This window comes from Oncorhynchus kisutch, linkage group LG2 (genome assembly GCF_002021735.2).
Source record: "Oncorhynchus kisutch isolate 150728-3 linkage group LG2, Okis_V2, whole genome shotgun sequence".
Classification (NCBI taxonomy): Eukaryota; Metazoa; Chordata; class Actinopteri; order Salmoniformes; family Salmonidae; genus Oncorhynchus; species Oncorhynchus kisutch.
In genome coordinates, this window is record NC_034175.2 from 41288107 (window position 1) to 41306257 (window position 18151).

At 41.4% G+C, this 18151-nt stretch overlaps 2 protein-coding genes across 2 annotated transcripts in view; both read right to left on the reverse strand.

The window, feature by feature from the left end:
* Positions 1–3317: 3317 nt before the first annotated feature.
* On the reverse strand, positions 3318–7613 carry LOC109865955 (cytohesin-interacting protein). Its single transcript, XM_020454474.2, has 8 exons — positions 7309–7613; positions 6831–6880; positions 6567–6621; positions 6353–6455; positions 5710–5803; positions 5328–5394; positions 4937–5003; positions 3318–4704 (listed from the first exon to the last, which is right to left on the reverse strand). The coding sequence occupies exons 1-8, from the start codon at positions 7489–7491 to the stop codon at positions 4250–4252; spliced, it is 1074 nt and encodes a 357-aa protein (XP_020310063.1). The 5' UTR covers positions 7492–7613; the 3' UTR covers positions 3318–4249.
* A 3412-nt stretch (positions 7614–11025) lies between these two features.
* The window catches only part of LOC109865965 (activin receptor type-1C-like), a 33214-nt gene continuing 26088 nt past the window's right edge, over positions 11026–18151 (reverse strand). The window contains exons 8-9 of the mRNA XM_020454484.2: positions 15303–15433; positions 11026–14091 (exon numbers count right to left, since the gene is read on the reverse strand). Of these exons, the coding sequence (XP_020310073.1) occupies positions 13966–14091; positions 15303–15433 (257 nt within the window). The 3' untranslated portion in view covers positions 11026–13965. The remainder of the gene's footprint in view (positions 14092–15302; positions 15434–18151) is intronic.

Consider the following 18151-nt stretch of genomic DNA (forward strand, 5'->3'; position numbering starts at 1 on the left):
CTGTCCTCATGAAGACTGGGAACTGTTACCTTGACAGGCCAGGGAATCTTGAAAACCTTTGTCTGTCCTCCACCTCATCCCGACTCTCACTGTTGGGCTGTTGGGCTGTTGGGCATTCCCCTCCACCCCATCCACTTCCAGGTCCAGTGGAGGAGCAATGCTCTCCTCTGTGTCGACCATGTTTTTGTTTGTTTGTTCAAAATAGTTTTTTTGGACCCCCCTTTGTGGTATTGAAAAATAGTCTGACTTCTCTGATGTTGACAATTGTCTCCACCTCTTGTTTTTTTTATGCTGAGCTTTTGTCGTATCAGTTGCCAGAGTTTGTAAATCCTCAGCTGGCCAATTGCGGTCGTCCATTCCAGTTGTCCAAGGAAAACGCTCATTCTCGGTCCACGTTATCCTGTTTGATTGTAAGAGAGATTTACCATTCTGCATTTTAATCAATGATGTGATGCCAGTTTGTCTTTTTTGTGCTAGTGTGCTTGTAGTTCTTCGAGTGTGTGGCCAATAAATGCCTCTTTGTCTGCGTGGCTTGAACAAGTGAACTGATTGTAACGATGCTTCAGTTTAAACCCTCCTGAGTGACCACCTTCTCCCTGTGACATTCTGAGGCTAGATTGACATTCTACTGTAGATATAGTCAAAAAGCAGGGTAAGCTACAGAGTAGAGTTTATTCCTATAGAGGCCCCATCCACATGTTGCATGTTTAAAAGTCCAATGCAGCCGTTTTTATCTCAAAGTCAAATAGTTTCTGGGTAACAATGAAGTTCCGTAATGTAATTGTTTTCAATTCAATTTGTTCATTTAAAAAATTTTTTAAATAGCATCTTAGAAAATAGCAATTTTGCTTGGACTGTCTGTGTGGTCTGAGTGGGAAGGGGAAAATTAGTTATCATTGGCAGAGAGGTTTGTAACTCCCTTCCTTATTGGTCTATTGTGACTCCCTCCCACCAAAATAGGCTGACATTTCAGGCAGTCTTTTCAAACAGCTCTTACACTATAATGTTCACAGTATATCCCAACCTCAGAATGCAAAGAGTGTGCAAAGCTGTCATCAAGGCAAAGGGTAGCTACTTTGAAGAGTCTCAAATATAAAATATATTTAGATTTGTTTAACACTTTTTTGGTTACTACATGATTCCATGTGCTATTTCATAGTGTTGATGTCTTCACTATTATTCTACAATGTAGAAAATAGTACAAATAAAGAAAAACCCTTGAATGAGTAGGTGTGTCCAAACTTCTGACTGATACTGTATATATATATATATATATATATATATACAAAAGAATATGGACACCCTTTCTAATGAGTGTATTTGGCTATTTCAGCCAAATCCGTTGCTGACAGATTTTTCAAATCAAGTACACAGCCATGCAATCTGCATAGACAAACATTGACAGTAGAATGGCCTTACTGAAGAGCTCATTGACTTTAAAACGTGGCACCGTCATAGGATGCCACCTTTCCAACAAGTCAGTTCGTCAAATTTCTGCCCTGTTCGAGCTACCCCGGTCAACTGTAAGTAACGTTATTGTGAAGTGGAAATATCTATTAGCAACAACGGCTCCACTATGAAGTAGTAGGCCACACAAGCTAAAAAAACGGGACAGTTTTTTTTAGCTTGCGTAAAAATGGTCTGTCTTCAGTTGCAACACTCATTACCTATTGTAGTTCCAAATTGTTTCTGGAAGCAACATCAGCACAATAACTGTTTGTCATTAGCTTCATGAAATGGGTTTCCATGGCCGAGCAGCCGCACACAAACCTAAGATCACCATGTGCAATGCCAAGAGTCGGCTGGAATTTTGTAAAGCTCGCTGACATTGGACTACGCAGCAGTGGAACGTGTTCTATGAGGTGATGAATCACGCTTCGTCATCTGGCAGTCCGAGGAACAAATCTGGGTTTGGGGGATGCCAGGAGAACACTACCTGCTCCAATGCATATTGCTAACTGTAAAGTTTGGTGGAGGAGGAATAATGGTCTGGGGCTGTTTTTCCTTGTTTGGGCTAGGCCCTTAATTCCAGTGAAGGAAAATCTTAATGCTACAGCATACAATGACATTCTATACAATTACGTCCTTACAACTTTGTGATATATAATATAATAATAAATAGTATAAAATTAAGAAAAACCCTTATCGAAACAGTGCAAATCAGCTGTCAGCTCAACTGGTTTTAATATACCAATGGTAACATGATGGGAGAGTAGTCAGGATCGAGGGAAAGATGAACAGAGCAATGTACAGAGAGATCCTTGATGAAAACCTGCTCCAGAGCACTCAGGACCCCAGACTGGAGTGAATTTTCACCTTCCAACAGGACAATGAACCTAAGCACACAGCCCAGACAACGCAGGAGTGGCTTCGGGATAAGTCTCTGAATGTTCTTGAGTGGCCCAGCCAGAGCCCGAACTTGAACCCGATCAAACATCTCTGGAGAGACCTGAAAATAGCTGTGCAGCGACGCTCCCCATCCAACCTGACAGAGCTTGAGAGGATCTGCAGAGAAGAATGGGAGAAACGCACGAAATACAGGTGTGCCAATCTTGTAGCGTCAAACCCAAGAAGACTTGAGGCTGTAATCGCTGCCAAAGGTGCTTCAACAAAGTACTGAGTAAAGGCTCTGAATACTTATGTAAATGTAAAATATACATTTTTTGTAAAAAAAAAAACGTTTTTGCTTTGTCATTAGAGGGTATTATGTGTAGACTGATGAGGGGGAAAAACTATTTAATCCATTTTAGAATAAGGCTGGAAAGTAACTAAATGTGAAAAAATTCAAGGGGTATGAATACTTTACGAATGCACTGTATATTGCTCCAGCCATTATCATGAGCCCGTCCTCCCCAATTTAGGTGCCACCAACCTCCTGTGAGTGCAATGTTGTCTCTTGCTGCGGAGTCCCCAGTCTTGAGGTTCTAAGTCAAGTAAAAAAAAAAATTATATCCATTTGAGTCTCAAGTCAGACGTGGGTCAAAGTCATGTGCTGCCTATTCTTTTGTGCTGCCTATTCTTTAATTAAAGTTACATTTATGCTGCCTACCCTTTCATTTAAGTTACGTTTATGCTGCCTACCCTTTCATTTAAGTTACGTTTATGCTGCCTACCCTTTCATTTAAGTTACATTTATGCTGCCTACCCTTTCATTTAAGTTACGTTTATGCTGCCTACCCTTTCATGTAAGTTACTTTTATGCTACCTACCCTTTCATGTAAGTTACTTTTATGCTACCTACCCTTTCATGTAAGTTACTTTTATGCTACCTACCCTTTCATTTAAGCAACAGAAGAAGGCAATATGAGAGTATGAGATAGAGAATATGTGACGAGTGACAGTTTATTTGTGCATTTTTTACAGGTCACTTGTGTTCAGAGAATTTCAAAACATACATGCTTTGAACCTTAATAAAAGCAGCAATATGAAGACAGCAAGCATAAAACAAATTACATTACACGACACTCCAAGTTACTGAAAAATGTCCTGAATTACAGGAAACTTCAGATGTGTAGTTTATCAAGACAGAAAGTTGTAGATACAATAAGCAAGCCAAATGTGGCAATGGGAACAGAAATAGTGAAGAACGTAGCACCTTCTCTGCCCACATCCTGTTTTGAACTGTGCAGTTAACCACGTAGCTAAGAACTCACACTTTTTTACGTGACAAAACTGCCAGACATGCTGTCCAATAACTTGTTTGATCACATGTAAATATGCAACGCATACATGTCTTAAGTTATATACAAGCAAAATGTTTAATTGAGGAAGATCGAGCCTTTTCATTCATAGTCTCTCTTAGTTATCACCCTACATCCAATGGTCACAATTTTAGAAATGGCAAGCACAATCTTTGTTTCATTGGCTGCACACACATGAACTGAGTTCTTTCTTCCTTATTACAAATAACTGCATTCTTTATTACAAAGAAGTGTTACAATTTTAAGAATTTACGATGTTTCCTCTAGGATTTTGGTGAAGAACAAATCCTCTGAAAATGGTTGTGTGAAAGTGCAACACCAAAGCAGTCCATCATGCACACAGTATCTGTAGATAACCAAAGGCTTTTTTTCCAAAGGGAGAATGCTTGCTTCCTCCTAATGCTTCTCATGTCCATAATGCTCATATAGTATGTGTCTCTTCCCAAGTCCAGGTATGGCATCCATATTAGGACTGTCTCAGCGAGAAATGTTTGTATTGAACGTCAAATCACACAAAGACGTACTGTAGTGTTTGTTCATAGCTCAGTTCAGGTGTCCTCCTCCTCCACTGAGTGGTTGAATCCAGGGATGAACTTCAGGATGTGTTTGCGGACGCTGGCTCTTCTGGCCTTCCTGGGGAGAGTCCCAAACAGGGAGGAGACTCTGGCGGCATCCCATGTGGGGGAGGGGGAGGAGAGGGAACTGCTGCGGCTGGACAGGCTACCGCTGCGGGTACGGCTGAGGCTGGCTGGGGGCCTGAGGGGCCCCTCCTCGGTGAAGTCTCTGGAGAAGAAGCAACTATCGTCTGGACTGGCCACACTGCAGGGGCTCGGGGAGCCCAGGTCGCCAAACACACTGGCCAGGTCACTGTCCTCCGTCATCCCACTCTGGCAGCTACTGTCACTGGAGAAGCGGTGGCCGCGGTGGCCACTGTGTCCCGACAGAGACATTGGAGACATCAGGGAGTCCATAGAGGGGTGTAGAGAACTGTCATTCAGGTTACCTTGAGACAAGAGAAGGGTAGTTAGTTGACACTGTGAACTCATCCAACCACAGTATTCATGTGCATTATAAAGGATGTGGTTGATTGACAGGATTTTCCTCCCCAGTTCATTTCTCACAATGATGTTCAACAAAGCTCATTAATAGACAGATCAGCGATTTACTCGTCATTTTCACATCAGCTAATGAGAAAGGAAGTTCTGCGGGTTTCAAAGCTGGGCAAAACCCCTCACCTCGCGTAAGACATTTTTCCTGTAATGTGAGCGCTTGCAACTCCACCCTTTTCTCTCTCAGGGTTTGCTGTGTGGACAAAGACGTAGAATGACGATTAGACTCGGTTGACTCGGAGGTCAGCCATACAGTACTTAACATGACCTGTATAATGACGTGTTACCCTGTGACCCAATTCATCTATGTAGGGTCAGTGATGAAATGGTGTTGAGCATACATATAGCTATACTGAACCTGTTTCAATACTGTGCTACCGTTGTTCTGTCATGTGTTCTTAGTTGTGCTGTGCTGGGTGGGGTTATGTGGTTGGCTACAGCACAGAGCACACCACCCATATTTTTCACTGTAAGGTCTTATTCAACTATGGTGTGTTATTGAATAAGAGAGACACACCTTGAGCAAGCTCATCTTCTTCTCCAGTTCAATCCTCTTCACCACCGTCCCACACACCGTCTCCATCCTGAGATTACACAGGGACTAAATGAGCACAAACAGCCATAGTTCCGTATATAGTGCGCTAATTCTGACCATGTCCCATAGGGCACTTTATAGTGCACTACTTTGACCAGGGTCCATAGAGCTCTGTTCAAAAGTTGTGCACAATATTGGGAATAGGGTGCCATTTGAGATGCTCCCAAACAAATCTCCCAAATAATTCTGACACCGTGATACAATATCAAGGTTCATCAGAATGTTTCTATGCTCAATGTTTTTCTCATTCTTCAGAGGTAGACAGTAACCCTTTGGCTTGGGTCTCATTGCAGGTCTTACTCACCGTAATAGGTTGTTGGATTCTCGAATCAGGTCAACGATGCCCTGATGGCTTGACCCCTCAATGCTGACCCCATTGATGGTGACGATAACATCACCTATGTGAACAGAGCAAGAGGAAGAGGGACAGAGAGTGAGAAAGAGAGAGAGAGAGAAAGAAAGAAAGAGAGCATATGAGAGATAGACAGGTTGCCAACCGTCAGCCTCGAAACCTTAATGACTTGGAGAAGATCTGCAAAGAGGAGTGGGAAAAAAATCCCTCCTGAGTTGTGTGCAAACCTGGTGGCCAACTACAAGAAACGTCTGACCTCTGTGATTGCCAACAAGGGTTTTGCCACCAAGTACTAAGTCATGTTTTGCAGAGGGGTCAAATACGTATTTCCCTCATTAAAATGCAAATCAATTTATAACATTTTTGACATGCGTTTTTCTGGATTTTTTTGTTGTTATTCTGTCTCTCACTGTTCAAATAAACCTACCATTAAAATTATAGACGGATCATTTCTTTGTCAGTGGGCAAACGTACAAAATCAGCAGGGGATTGAATACTTTTTCCCCTCACTGTATGCGGATGTCAGCTAAAGCGGATCTGTTTGAATGAAGCGCTGAGTTTGGGCCACAGAGGAAGTAGGAGGTGGGTGTCTCACCGGCGGTCAGACCTGCACTCTCAGCTGAGCTGTCCTCCTGCACCTTGCACACAAACGTGCACATCTCCACCGCCATGCTTTTCTTCAGCTGCATGCCATACGTCTAGAACAAGAGGAATCATACTTCTGTCACTAGGCAGTACTGATAGCGCAGATAAATATTTATTGAAAATGTATTTTGCATTCCTTGTAAAAAACTGATTAAATGTCTTACCTGAATTTCAAATCCAAAAGTCTCATTGTCTTGCTTTTGCAACATAATGGTAGTCCTATGTGCAGGCAGAATTCAGTTACACACTTGTCATAACTTGAGTCATTAAACATAATTGTGTTTGTATCATAGTATTAACAGTCAATAAAATTTCAATCAAATGTATTTATAAAGCCCTTCTTACATCAGCTTTACAGCAACCCAGCCTAAAACCCCAAAGAGCAAGCAAACAGTGCACTATACAAATGACAAGGGGCTTGTATTTACCTCTGAGGGTCAGTATAATCCACTAAGGAGTTTGAGCGGGCTCTGTTGGACTGGAAAGTCAAAAATATATTTGTATACATTTTCATACATTTTATAAATACAACAGTGAAAATAACTATTCTGATTATAAATTCATTTCATGTAAAATAAACAATATTTAGACCAGTCTATGTTCATTTATCTTAAACACAGTGTGTTTCCAGGTACATTTTTTCTGCGAGTGAAGTAGTCTATCTCATGTAAAACTAAAATATTACAATTGTCAAACAGCTTTTTGTCTTTGTAAGGGCTCCGTTTTGTTTTGGTAAGTGTTCATTTATTCCTCTCGGATGCCACTGAAACGGTTTCATATACTATCTACAAACATCAATGACCTCTAAGAATAACAAACTGTGCAGCTTATAGGTCACATGACTGAAATGATACACAGTAAAACTGTTCCATCTTTTCCTGTTTCTTTCCAAGGTTTCTCACTCACCTGTTTCCAGCCTCTTGGCAGAGTCCCGGGAGTAGCCCCCCCATTCTGACTGGTTTTGTTATGGGGTTCCTTCAGAGAGCGCTGATACCACAGACGACCCTTCTTCCTCAGAGAGCCCTCCATAATGTAACTGTCCGGCCTGCTCTGTCGCAGGAGCCTGTTGAGGTTCGTGGTGGATTGCATGGTTGAGTGGAGCGCTCTCTCTTCACAGCACCATATTGCAGCTCTGCTACAGATAGTTCCGTACAGTAACTCTGCATGTGTCGTATGTGGTGTGTCCCTGCCCTGCTGTGCTGCTGAAAGCAAATGTGTCAAAGCGGAAATCCACACCATGTGACTATGGCGAACCTGTGTTCGTCGATCACAGCCCTGTGCTCACTTTTTTTTCTTATATTTCTTGTGAACTGTTTGTCTGCTCTGCTGCGGCCGGGAAAAGGAATCTGCTTACGTTTTTTCTTTTCTTTTCAAACATCCCCCTTTTCTTTGTTCAGTCTGTGCGATTCGATTTATGGTCTGTCAGAAATCAGCAATGCATGAAAAACTACCACCTCTGTGGTCGTCTCTAGCATCACCTGCTTCCCCTTACTCCAGTTTCTGTTTTCTGAATGGGTTCGAGTCAACCTGAGCCTCTCTGGTCCACCAAGCAAAGAGCTTTGTCTTGTGAGGACAGACAAAAGCAGGCTTTCGCTCGGGGCTAGAGACTTGCTTTACAAACACACGGCATGGGTCAATGGCTAGAAGCCGCCAGAGGTGGTTTGATCAAAGAGGAAATCACACACAGGCCAATGGTCACGAATAAAAACAAAGTCGGATGTGCTACAGAAGACTCACAGGACATATAAAAAACTACTATTTTCCTAATTCATTTTCTAAGATAAAGAACAATATGTTTTAAATGATTATACAGTACCTTTTCATTTGCATTCATTCAAATACACCAAAATGTATGATGTGTTTGGGATACAAAACCAATTAAAATTGGTCAAATTGAAACATCAGAATGTCCCACACCTAAAGCCTGTCTTTGTGACACTGTCCCAAATGGCACTGTATTCCTTATATAGTGCACCACTTTTGACCAGAGCCCTATAGGTTGCCATTTGGGACCAGCCCTCACGAAACAGAATAGTTAACGGCAGTGTTGCCTCACTCTAATCCTCTCTGGCCCATTGAACCTGTGTGACCCATGGCAGAGCCAGCTACCAAGCTTCCACGGGACTGTCAGGCCAGTAGATTTTCCCCTCCACTGTAACACTGTGTACAGACAAGGAATGCGCACCAAATGACACACTATTCGCTATACAGTGGCATTCGGAATGTATTCAGACCCCTTGACCTTTTCCACATTTTGTTACGTTACAACCTTATTCTAAAATGGATTAAATAAAACATTTTACTCATGAATCTACACACAAGCCTCCAAAATTGTGCAAAATGTACACAAAAAAACACAGAAATATCATATTTGCATAAGTATTTAGGATCTTTACTTGGTACTTTGTTGAAGCACCTTTGGCAGCGATTACAGCCTCAAGTCTTCTTGGGAACGACGCGACAAGTTTGGCACACCTGTATTTGGAGAGTTTCTCCCATTCTTCTCTGCAAATCCTCTCAAGCTCTGTCCAGTTGGATGGGGAGTGTCGCTGCACAGCTATTTTCATGTCTCTCCAGAGATGTTCGATCGGGTCAAGTGAGGGCTCTGGCTGGGCCACTCAAGGACATTCAAAGACTTGTCCCGAAGCCACTTCTGTGTTGTCTTGGCTGTGTGCTTAGGGTCGTTGTCCTGTTCGAAGAAGAACCTTTGTCCCAGTCAGGTCCTGAGAGCTCTGGAGCAAGTTTTCATCAAGGATCTCTCTGTATATTGCTCTGTTCATCTTTTCCCCTCGATCCTGACTAGTCTCCCAGTCCCTGTCGCTGAAAAACATTCCCACAGCATGATGCTGCCACCACCATGCTTCACCGTAGGGATGGTGCCCGGGTTCTTCCAGACGTGATGCTTGGCGTTCAGGCCAAAGAGTTCAATGTTGGTTTCATCAGACCAGAGAAACTTGTTTCTCATGGTCTGAGAGTCCTTTAGTTGCCTTTTGGCAAACTCCAAGCAGGCTGTCATGTGCCTTTTACTGAGGAGTGGCTTCCATCTGGCCACTCTACCATTAAAGGCCTGATTGGTGGAGGGCTGCAGATATGGTTGTCTTTCTGGAATGTTCTCCCATCTCCACAGAGGAACTTTGAAGCTCTGTCAGAGTGACCATCGGAGTGACCATCACTTCCCCTGACCAAGGCCCTTCTCCACCGATTGCTCTGAAGAATTCTAGGAAGAATCTAGGTGGCTCCAAACTACTTCCATTTAAGAATGATGGAGGACACTGTGTTCTTGGGGACCTTCAATGCTGCAGAAATGTTTTGGTACCCTTCCCCATATCTGTGCCTCAACACAATCCTGTCTCGGAGCTCTACGGACAATTTCTTTGAACTCATGGCTTGGTTTTTGCTCTGACATGCACTGTCAACTGTGGGACCTTATATAGACAGGTGTGTGCCTTTCCAAATCATGTCCAATCAATAGAATTTACCACAGGTGGACTCCAAATCAAGAAGTAGAAACATTTCAAGGATGACCAATGGAAACAGGATGCACCTGAGCTAACTTTCAAGTCTCATAGCAAAGGGTCTGAATACTTATGTAATTAAAAAGGTATCATTTTTATATTTTTAATAAATTATTATTATTTTTAAATCTAAAAACCTGTTTTTGCTTTGTCATTATGGGATATTATGTGTAGATTGATGAGGAAACATTTTTATTGAATCCATTTTAGAATAAGGCTGTAACGTAACAAAATGTGGAAAAGGGGTCTGAATACTTTCTAAATGCACTTTAGGGCTCTGGTCAAGTAGTGAAATATGTAGGGAATAGGGTGGCATTTGGAACACAGAGCTCAACTAGAAATGTAATTCTGATGGTTGTCACGTTTAACATATTGCAATATTTCATCAAGACAAAAACATTCCTCGCTAATGTTTCAAATGTTACATTGTGCTGTTCAGCTTTAAGTAGCTGGGATATTAATTGAACAATTGTGTGAATGTAGGATGTTTACAGTCAGTTGTTCAGATAGGCCTTGCCTAGTTGGAAATTCACTGAGGAAAGAGCAGGGGAGTTTGTAAAGTACGGGTACTGTAAGTGGTTTAATGACAGTTTTCCCTCAGCTCTGCAGAACATAAACTCATTTGATTTGTACTGTGAGGCCTTGAATACTTCTACGTCACCATTGGGGGGGGGGGGGAACAAGCCTGGTTTCAGAAATGTATCTCCCAAAGCCACATCTGTGAAGTTATGATTGTTCATGTTCCCGGTCACAGTGCTGTAGAATTGAACAGAGAATATGGTTAAACCGAAGCACATTCGGGAGTGGCTGATTCATCTGAGTAGTGCTGCTAACAGCCAAGGTGACAAGGCTTACTTCCCCCATTTAAAACGGACAAATCTGCTGTAGTTGTCAAGTTAGCCGTCTTGCCTTCTGAACCATAGTACATTTATGAGGATAAACGAATGACATACATAAGAACTTGTCATTTCAGGTAAACGACCGAAAATGAGAGGGAAATGCTCTCATTCCGGAAGTTCAAATCATGCCCTGATTCTATCATAATCTGTCATGGGGAATTACATATGACAAGAAAATAAGGTATTAAAAATATCAAAGAAAAATTTCATTTTCAATTAAATGTAGTTTATTGACTCACCGTTGTCACATATTTTTAATAAATAGTGTAAGACTGAAAGACATATTGACATAAGAGACCCATATCTGAATTCACAACACAAAATAGTTGCTCTTGTCAACAGAAAGAATTAAGCAAATTCATTGGAGGATGACATTTCTCAATGCAAAACCTTCTTTAGAAAACGAATACCACAGTCCCAGAGCAGGCAACACTTCCAAATTGTGTCATACACAACTTTCAACAGATATTTGACCAGAAATGACAGAATAAGTCTCCTTTCTTCAGAACGACAGATGGTCTGTAGAAGCAAAACAATTCCACACGTCCTCTTGAGCAGTCGTCAAACATTGATCAGACTGTTCAGTTCCTCAGGGAAACTGACTCGGCTGTAGGCCATGACAACAAAAGCACAGCTTCATTTCCAATTAGACAATTAACATTAGCTTGCTTGTCCACAGGATACAGGCAGAGCACTAAATACTGCAATGTCAATATATATTTTGTTGCAATTTTGGGGAAATAATTACACATATTAAAAGTGAAATGGTAATTGTTTTTACATACAAAACATAATTGAAACATTGACTTAATGATACAGCTATATGGGCAGCAGAGCAGCAAGCCTGTCACTATGTACACCTATGAAGCAACTGCAGATGCTACATTGCCCATAATACATTGCCCATGATACATTACATTGCCCATGCTACTGTACATTGACCCCCCAGACAGAGGCTAACTTGCATGAACTACAAAAATGTTAAACAGCTTAGGGCTCTATTCAATCTGTATCGCCAAAGCGTTCCAGGTTGTAAGATCAGAAGGTCATTTCCGATTGAGCCGACATATGCAGCGTTTACCGTGAATGCAGGCTTCGCTAACGCGGGAACATTGCCTTTAGATTTCAATCACGCTGTAACTCTGAACTTTAGCGATCCAAACTCAATAGAGCCCTGATTTGCATAAGCAAACAATATTAAAGTAAACAAGAACAAATCTACATAAGTCATTAAAAGCCAAGTGTATTTTTCTAAACAGCACCCATCTTAAACCATCTCAAATCGCAGGCTTTGTTTAAGCAAAATGACACTACAGGCAATACATTTGCAAATTTCCAAACATACGTTGGCAAAATGTCTGTGCGATATACACGTCATATACCTCTGATTGAACTTGCTGCAGGCCTACACAAACAGAGCACCAGGCCTGCCACGTTGTGTACAGGAGACACCCACAGCAGATTTAGCTTATGTCCCCGTTCCTAAGCCTGTTATGGCCAAGAGATTACAAGCCAAGTCTGACAATGGCATTAGTGTTCACATAAGCAGTCTGAACACGGCCACTGTTCAAACTCGGCTCACTGAAAAATCCCTCTTTAGTAGACAAACAAAAATATTTGGTGAACAATTTGGTCATTTTTTTGTGTTTGCATATTATATTGGGTAAAGGGTGTACTGCTTTGTGTACATTATACCAACAATGTAGTACATTTTGTACTTTATTTAAAAAATATATATATATATGTATATATTTTCACATTGGCATTTCATAGTGTCCCTACATATTGTAGCATTCAATTAAAGGCTTTGGATATAACAATATTTCTATGGAATAAAAGTCTTTCCATAATTCTATCTATATATTAAATATATTTAAATGTTTTTTTTCTAAAACTTCTCTCTTCTGTAATATAACAAAAGTTGTGCTTCACAGAGAATATGTGATTGTTAGGCAAAATACATGTAAGTGTGGATGTGTTAAAAGGGGCAATCTGCAATAGCGACATCCGTTTTTTCACTTTTATTACATTATTGATTCTTAAAGAATATAACTTGTAAACGAGCTAAGTAAAACTGTCGTAGCACATCGAAAACCAAAATATAAACTTGTTTTACGCCATTGTTTGTAAACAGTGCCATTGTACACAAATACTGTATATCCTCAAAGCATGGTTAAAACCAGAGATCCTATTAAATCACTATACTTATTTCAACTATTAGTATTCTAGTTCCTAATTATAGGGTTAATACTATAATGTTGATATCATGGATGGTCAGTCCTTGCATCTATAGCTTACATTTCTCCAGCCCCGATCCCTCAGCTGTTAACCAAAATAGCAGTGGGTGTCCACTTTGTCATTGTTTTTGTTAGAACTGCAGATTGCCCCTTTAACAACAACATATTGTGTTATACAACATCTTAGACTTTGTTTTTCTTAAATACGGAGTATAGTTGATATAGGCATTATTTTTCAAGTCATATACAACGATATATATGGATGCAAAATAGAATAGGGCGGGGATGGGGGCAGCACCCAAGTAGCAGTTATCTTTATGGATGTATACCTTGGGTGTCCTTTACTAAATCAGGCATAGCAGTGAGTGCATTACTCAGTAACATTTACAATCATTTTTGCATGTTGCCTAGCACTACAGTACATACACTTTTATATGGCATGAAGCATTCAATGTGCAACTTCAAGCTTTGGGCACTTAAAAACATCTGAGGTAGCAGAGACAACATCTGTACATTATAAATCATCCATTGTCATCTAAAAAGGTCACAGTTTCATTTCCTGTTCACTCTTGATTGGGTGATGCAGTTCCAGTCACACACTGCAGGGCAGGACAGGAGTGTTCCCTGCTGGGTAGCAGCAGTAGGCTCCTTTGGCATCACAAGCTGAGAATGCACACTGCTGAGTCGTATTCATTAGTGCACAACATAGCAAAAAATATATATATAATATTACAGTTTCTTATTTGACAAATTCAGGTAGACCCCTCCCCGCTCCGGTCTGTTTTATTCTGTTTGGTTTCTAATGAATAACACCCAGTTGAGTGTTTCAGTGTGGTCCAGAGGATGCTTTGCTCCCGACTAATAATAGTACATTGGACAGGGGGGCAGCAGTCAGTGGGCTAGCTTACCAAGCTAATCTTTGACGTCCTTGAGTACAGTCACCTGAGAGACGGTCTTCTTGACCCTCAGTGCGGTGAGGCGAGCTGCAGCATTGGCGTACCAGCACTCGCGCATCAGCTTGCCTATCACCCGCAGTGCCTAACGAATCAAGAGGGATTTTTATCAATGAACAGGCCCAGATTGTACATGGTCTGACCAGACTTTTACGGTAATTTAACACAGGCTCTTATCCAGAGCGACTTACAGTAAGTGCATTCAACTAAGGTACAATGCCTTTCGAAAGTATTCAGTACCCATACCCTTTCTGGGTAAGTTTAAGAGTTTCCACACCTGAATTGTGCAACATCTGACCACTATTCTTTTCAAAATTATTCAAGCTCTGTCAAATTGGTTGTTGATCATTGCTAGACAACCAATTTCAGGTCTTGCCATATATTTTTTAAATAGATTTAAGTCAAAACTGTAACTCAGTCATTCAGTAACATTCACTGTCTTCTTGGTAAGCAACTCCAGTGTAGGTTTTCCCTTGTTGTTTAGGTTATTGTCCTGCTGAAAGGTAAATTCACCCCCCAATGTCTGGTGAAAAGCAGACTGAATCAGGTTTTCCTCTAGGATTTTGCCTGTGCTTAGCTCCATTCTGTTTCTTTTTTATCCTGAAAAACTCCCCAGTCCGGACCTTACTGATAATTTTATGTGTTGGGTGCAGAGATGAGGTAGTCATTCAAAAATCATGTTAAACACTTATTGCACACAGAGTGAGTCCATGCAACTTATTATGTGACTTGTTAAGCAAATGTTTACTCCTGAACTTACTTAGGCTTGCCATTACAAAGGGGTTGAATACTTATTGACTCAAGATATTTCAGCTTTTCAATTTGTAAACATTTGGAAAAACATAATTACACATTATGAGGTATTGTCTGCAGGCCAGTGACAAAACATCTCAATTAAATCCTTTTTAAAATTCAGGCTATAGCAAAATGTGGAAAACGTCAAGGGGTCTGAATACTTTCCGAAGGCACTGTAGGTAACACAACCCCATATCACAGTCATCGCAAGTAAAAACCTTTTCACAAACAGCAGTTCAATTTATAATTCAACATGCTAGCCAAGTCAACATACAGTATTTACCTTATGGCACTGTAGTGGTAAAACACAAAAAAATTATAAAACATTCCAGTCTAGGGTTGTAAAATTCAGGTAGCTTCACCTAAATTCCCAGGCTTCCCGGTTGGAGTATTCACAGATTTACTGCTAATTCCAGGAATCCTCCAACTAGAAAAACATGGACATTTTGGGGAACTTAACCGGAATTCAGCGACCCTATTACAGTCAGAATCGTATCTCACCTCGCAGCTCTGCCACTGGTTGGGAATGTTAGGTCTCAGTTTCTGGTCACAGACAATCTTTCTCATGTCCTCCACAGAGGGATCTGAAGGCACCATATCATAGTAAGGCAACTGAAAATCTTCTTGAAGTCCTTTGGGAAAAAAAAAAAAAAAAAATATTTTTATCATCAGTTCCCGGGGCATCAGTCTCCCCCCCCCCCCCCCCCCCCCCAAGTAAGCATTTCACGGTTAGTCAATCAAATGTGATTGGAACGTTGTCCGCATAAGGATCTGCAGTGTGTATAGTATTTGTCATTTGTTGATACAAAATCACAGCATATCCCCCAAGGCAAAGAAGGGGGATATCCTGTGAAGCCTGTGAAGACAGACCAAAGTAGAGGGGGGGGGGGGGGGGGGGATATGCTGTGAAGCCCGACCCAACATACTATAAGTCATAGTTATTCATTTCAAATCAATGGAGAATTTCAGACACACACATTCCAAATACAAACATTGAAAAGTTTCAGCAACAAGTGCATGACTAAATATTGCATATTTCAAATGGAGTACTTCAAAAATACCAGAATACACATTGTAGAATGAGTAGATCACTACATAAACGAATTGATAGCTTCATAACTCAGAACAGTAAATAAAAGGAAATTAAATTCACTACCCATTTAACAAACATTTCCCTTTTCAAAAAAAAATAAAGAACAGTCTACGTAGACAGGATCCTGGATCTCCTCTTCAATGAGGTCAGCCTTGATCCAGCGCCGTATGTGAGGAAGCTGTGTGAGCTGTCCATCCCAGGACACCGGTCTGCCCAGTGTGAGAGGCCTGATAAGGAGGAGGCCATAGCTGGATTTGTGTCCCGCTTCAATCTTGGGAATGACTGAAGCCAAGTGGGTGACTGAAGCCCACTTGATCAAAGTGGGGCACATGGACCCCCCCCCTCCCCCTCCTCTGCATCAATCCCTGTTGTTAGTTGCATATCCTAAAGCCTTACTTTACTTTTTCAAGCATTCGGACGGGAGATGAGTGTTACAAATTGTACAAGTCAATGGTGTCCTGCACACTGTAGGGCGGCCGGGTGCCTACACAGTGCCTTGCAAAAGTATTCATCCCCCTTGCCGTTTTTGTTGTGTTACAACCTGTAATTTAAATGGATTTTTATTTGGATTTCATGTAATGGACAGACACAAAATAGTCCAAATTGGTGAAGTGAAATGAAAAAAATGACTTGTTTAAAAAAAAATAAAAGTGGTGCGGGCATATGTATTCACCCCCATTGCTATGAAGCCCCTAAAAAAGATCTGGTGCAACCAATTACCTTCAGAAGTCACATAATTAGTTAAGTGTGTGTAATCAAAGTGTCACATGATCTCAATATAGAGTTGAAGTCAAAAGTTTACATACACTTTAGGTTGAAGTCATTAATACTAGTTTTTCAACCACTCCACAAATGTCTTCTTAACAAACTATAGTTTTGGCAAGTCAGTTAGACCATCTACTTTGTGCATGACAAGTATTTTTTCCAACAATTGTTTACAAATTATGTCACTTGTAATTCACTGTATCACAATTCCAGTGGGTCAGAAGTTACATACACTAACTTGACTGTGCCTTTAAACAGCTTGGAAAATTCCCGAAAATTATGTCATGGCTTTAGAAGCTTCTGATAGGCTAATTGGCATCATTTGAGTCAATTGGAGGTGTACCTGTGGATGTATTTCAAGGCCTACCTTCAAACTCAGTGCTTCTTTGCTTGACATCATGGTAAAATCAAAAGAAATCAGCAAAGACCTCAGGAAAAAAAACTTGTAGACGTCCACAAGTCTGGTTCATCCTTGGGAGCAATTTCGAAAGGCCTGAAGGTACCACGTTCATCTGTACAAACAATAGTATGCAAGTATAAACACCATGGGACCACGCAGCTGTCATACCGCTCAGGAAGGAGATGCGTTCTGTCTCCTAGAGATGAACGTACTTCAGTGTGAAAAGAGCAAACCAATTCCAGAACAGCAGTAAAGGCCCCTTTGAAGATGCTGGAGGAAACAGGTACAAAAGTATCCATGTCCACAGTAAAACAAGTCCTATATCGACATAACCTGAAAGGCCGCTCAGCAAAGAAGCCACTGCTCCAAAACCGACATTAAAAAAAGCCAGACTACAGTTTGCAACTGCACATGGGGACAAAGATCGTACTTTTTGGACAAATGTCCTCTGGTCTGATGAAACAAAAATAGAACTGTTTGGCCATAATGACCATCGTTATGTTTGGAGGAAAAAGGGGGATGCTTGCAAGCCGAAGAACACCATTCCAACCGTGAAGCATGGGGGTGGCAACATCGTGTTGTGGGGGTGCTTTGCTGCAGGAGGGACTGGTGCACTTAACAAAATATATGGCACCATGAGGTGCCATCACCCCTGGTGAGACAAAACCGCAACTTGTCAGTGAAGAGCACTTTTTGCCAGTCCTGTCTGGTCCAGCAACGGTGGGTTTGTGCCCATAGGCGATGTTGTTGCCAGTGATGTCTGGTGAGGACCTGCCTTACAACAGGCAGTCCAGCCTTTCTCAGCCTATTGCGGACAGTCTGAGCACTGATGGATTGTGCGTTCCTGGTGTAACTCGGGCAGTTGTTGCCATCCTGTACCGGTCCCGCAGGTGTGATTTACCGATCCTGTGTAGATGTTGTTACAAGTGGTCTGACACTGAGGACAATCAGCTGTCCGTCCTGTCTCCCTGTCTTAGTCGTCTCACAGTACGGACATTGCAATTTATTGCCCTGGCCACATCTGCAGTCCTCATGCCTCCTTGCAGCATGTTCACACAGATGAGCAGGGACCCTGGGCATCTTTCTTTTGGT

Coding starts and splice junctions, on each gene's coding strand:
- LOC109865955 (XM_020454474.2), bottom strand. CDS start 7,491: ATGCAATCCACCACGAACCTCAACAGGCTCCTGCGACAGAGCAGGCCG. Junction 6,622..6,830: donor GATTATACTGACCCTCAGAG/GTAAATACAAGC, acceptor GCCTGCACATAG/GACTACCATTATGTTGCAAA. Junction 5,395..5,709: donor GAATCCAACAACCTATTACG/GTGAGTAAGACC, acceptor GTGTAATCTCAG/GATGGAGACGGTGTGTGGGA.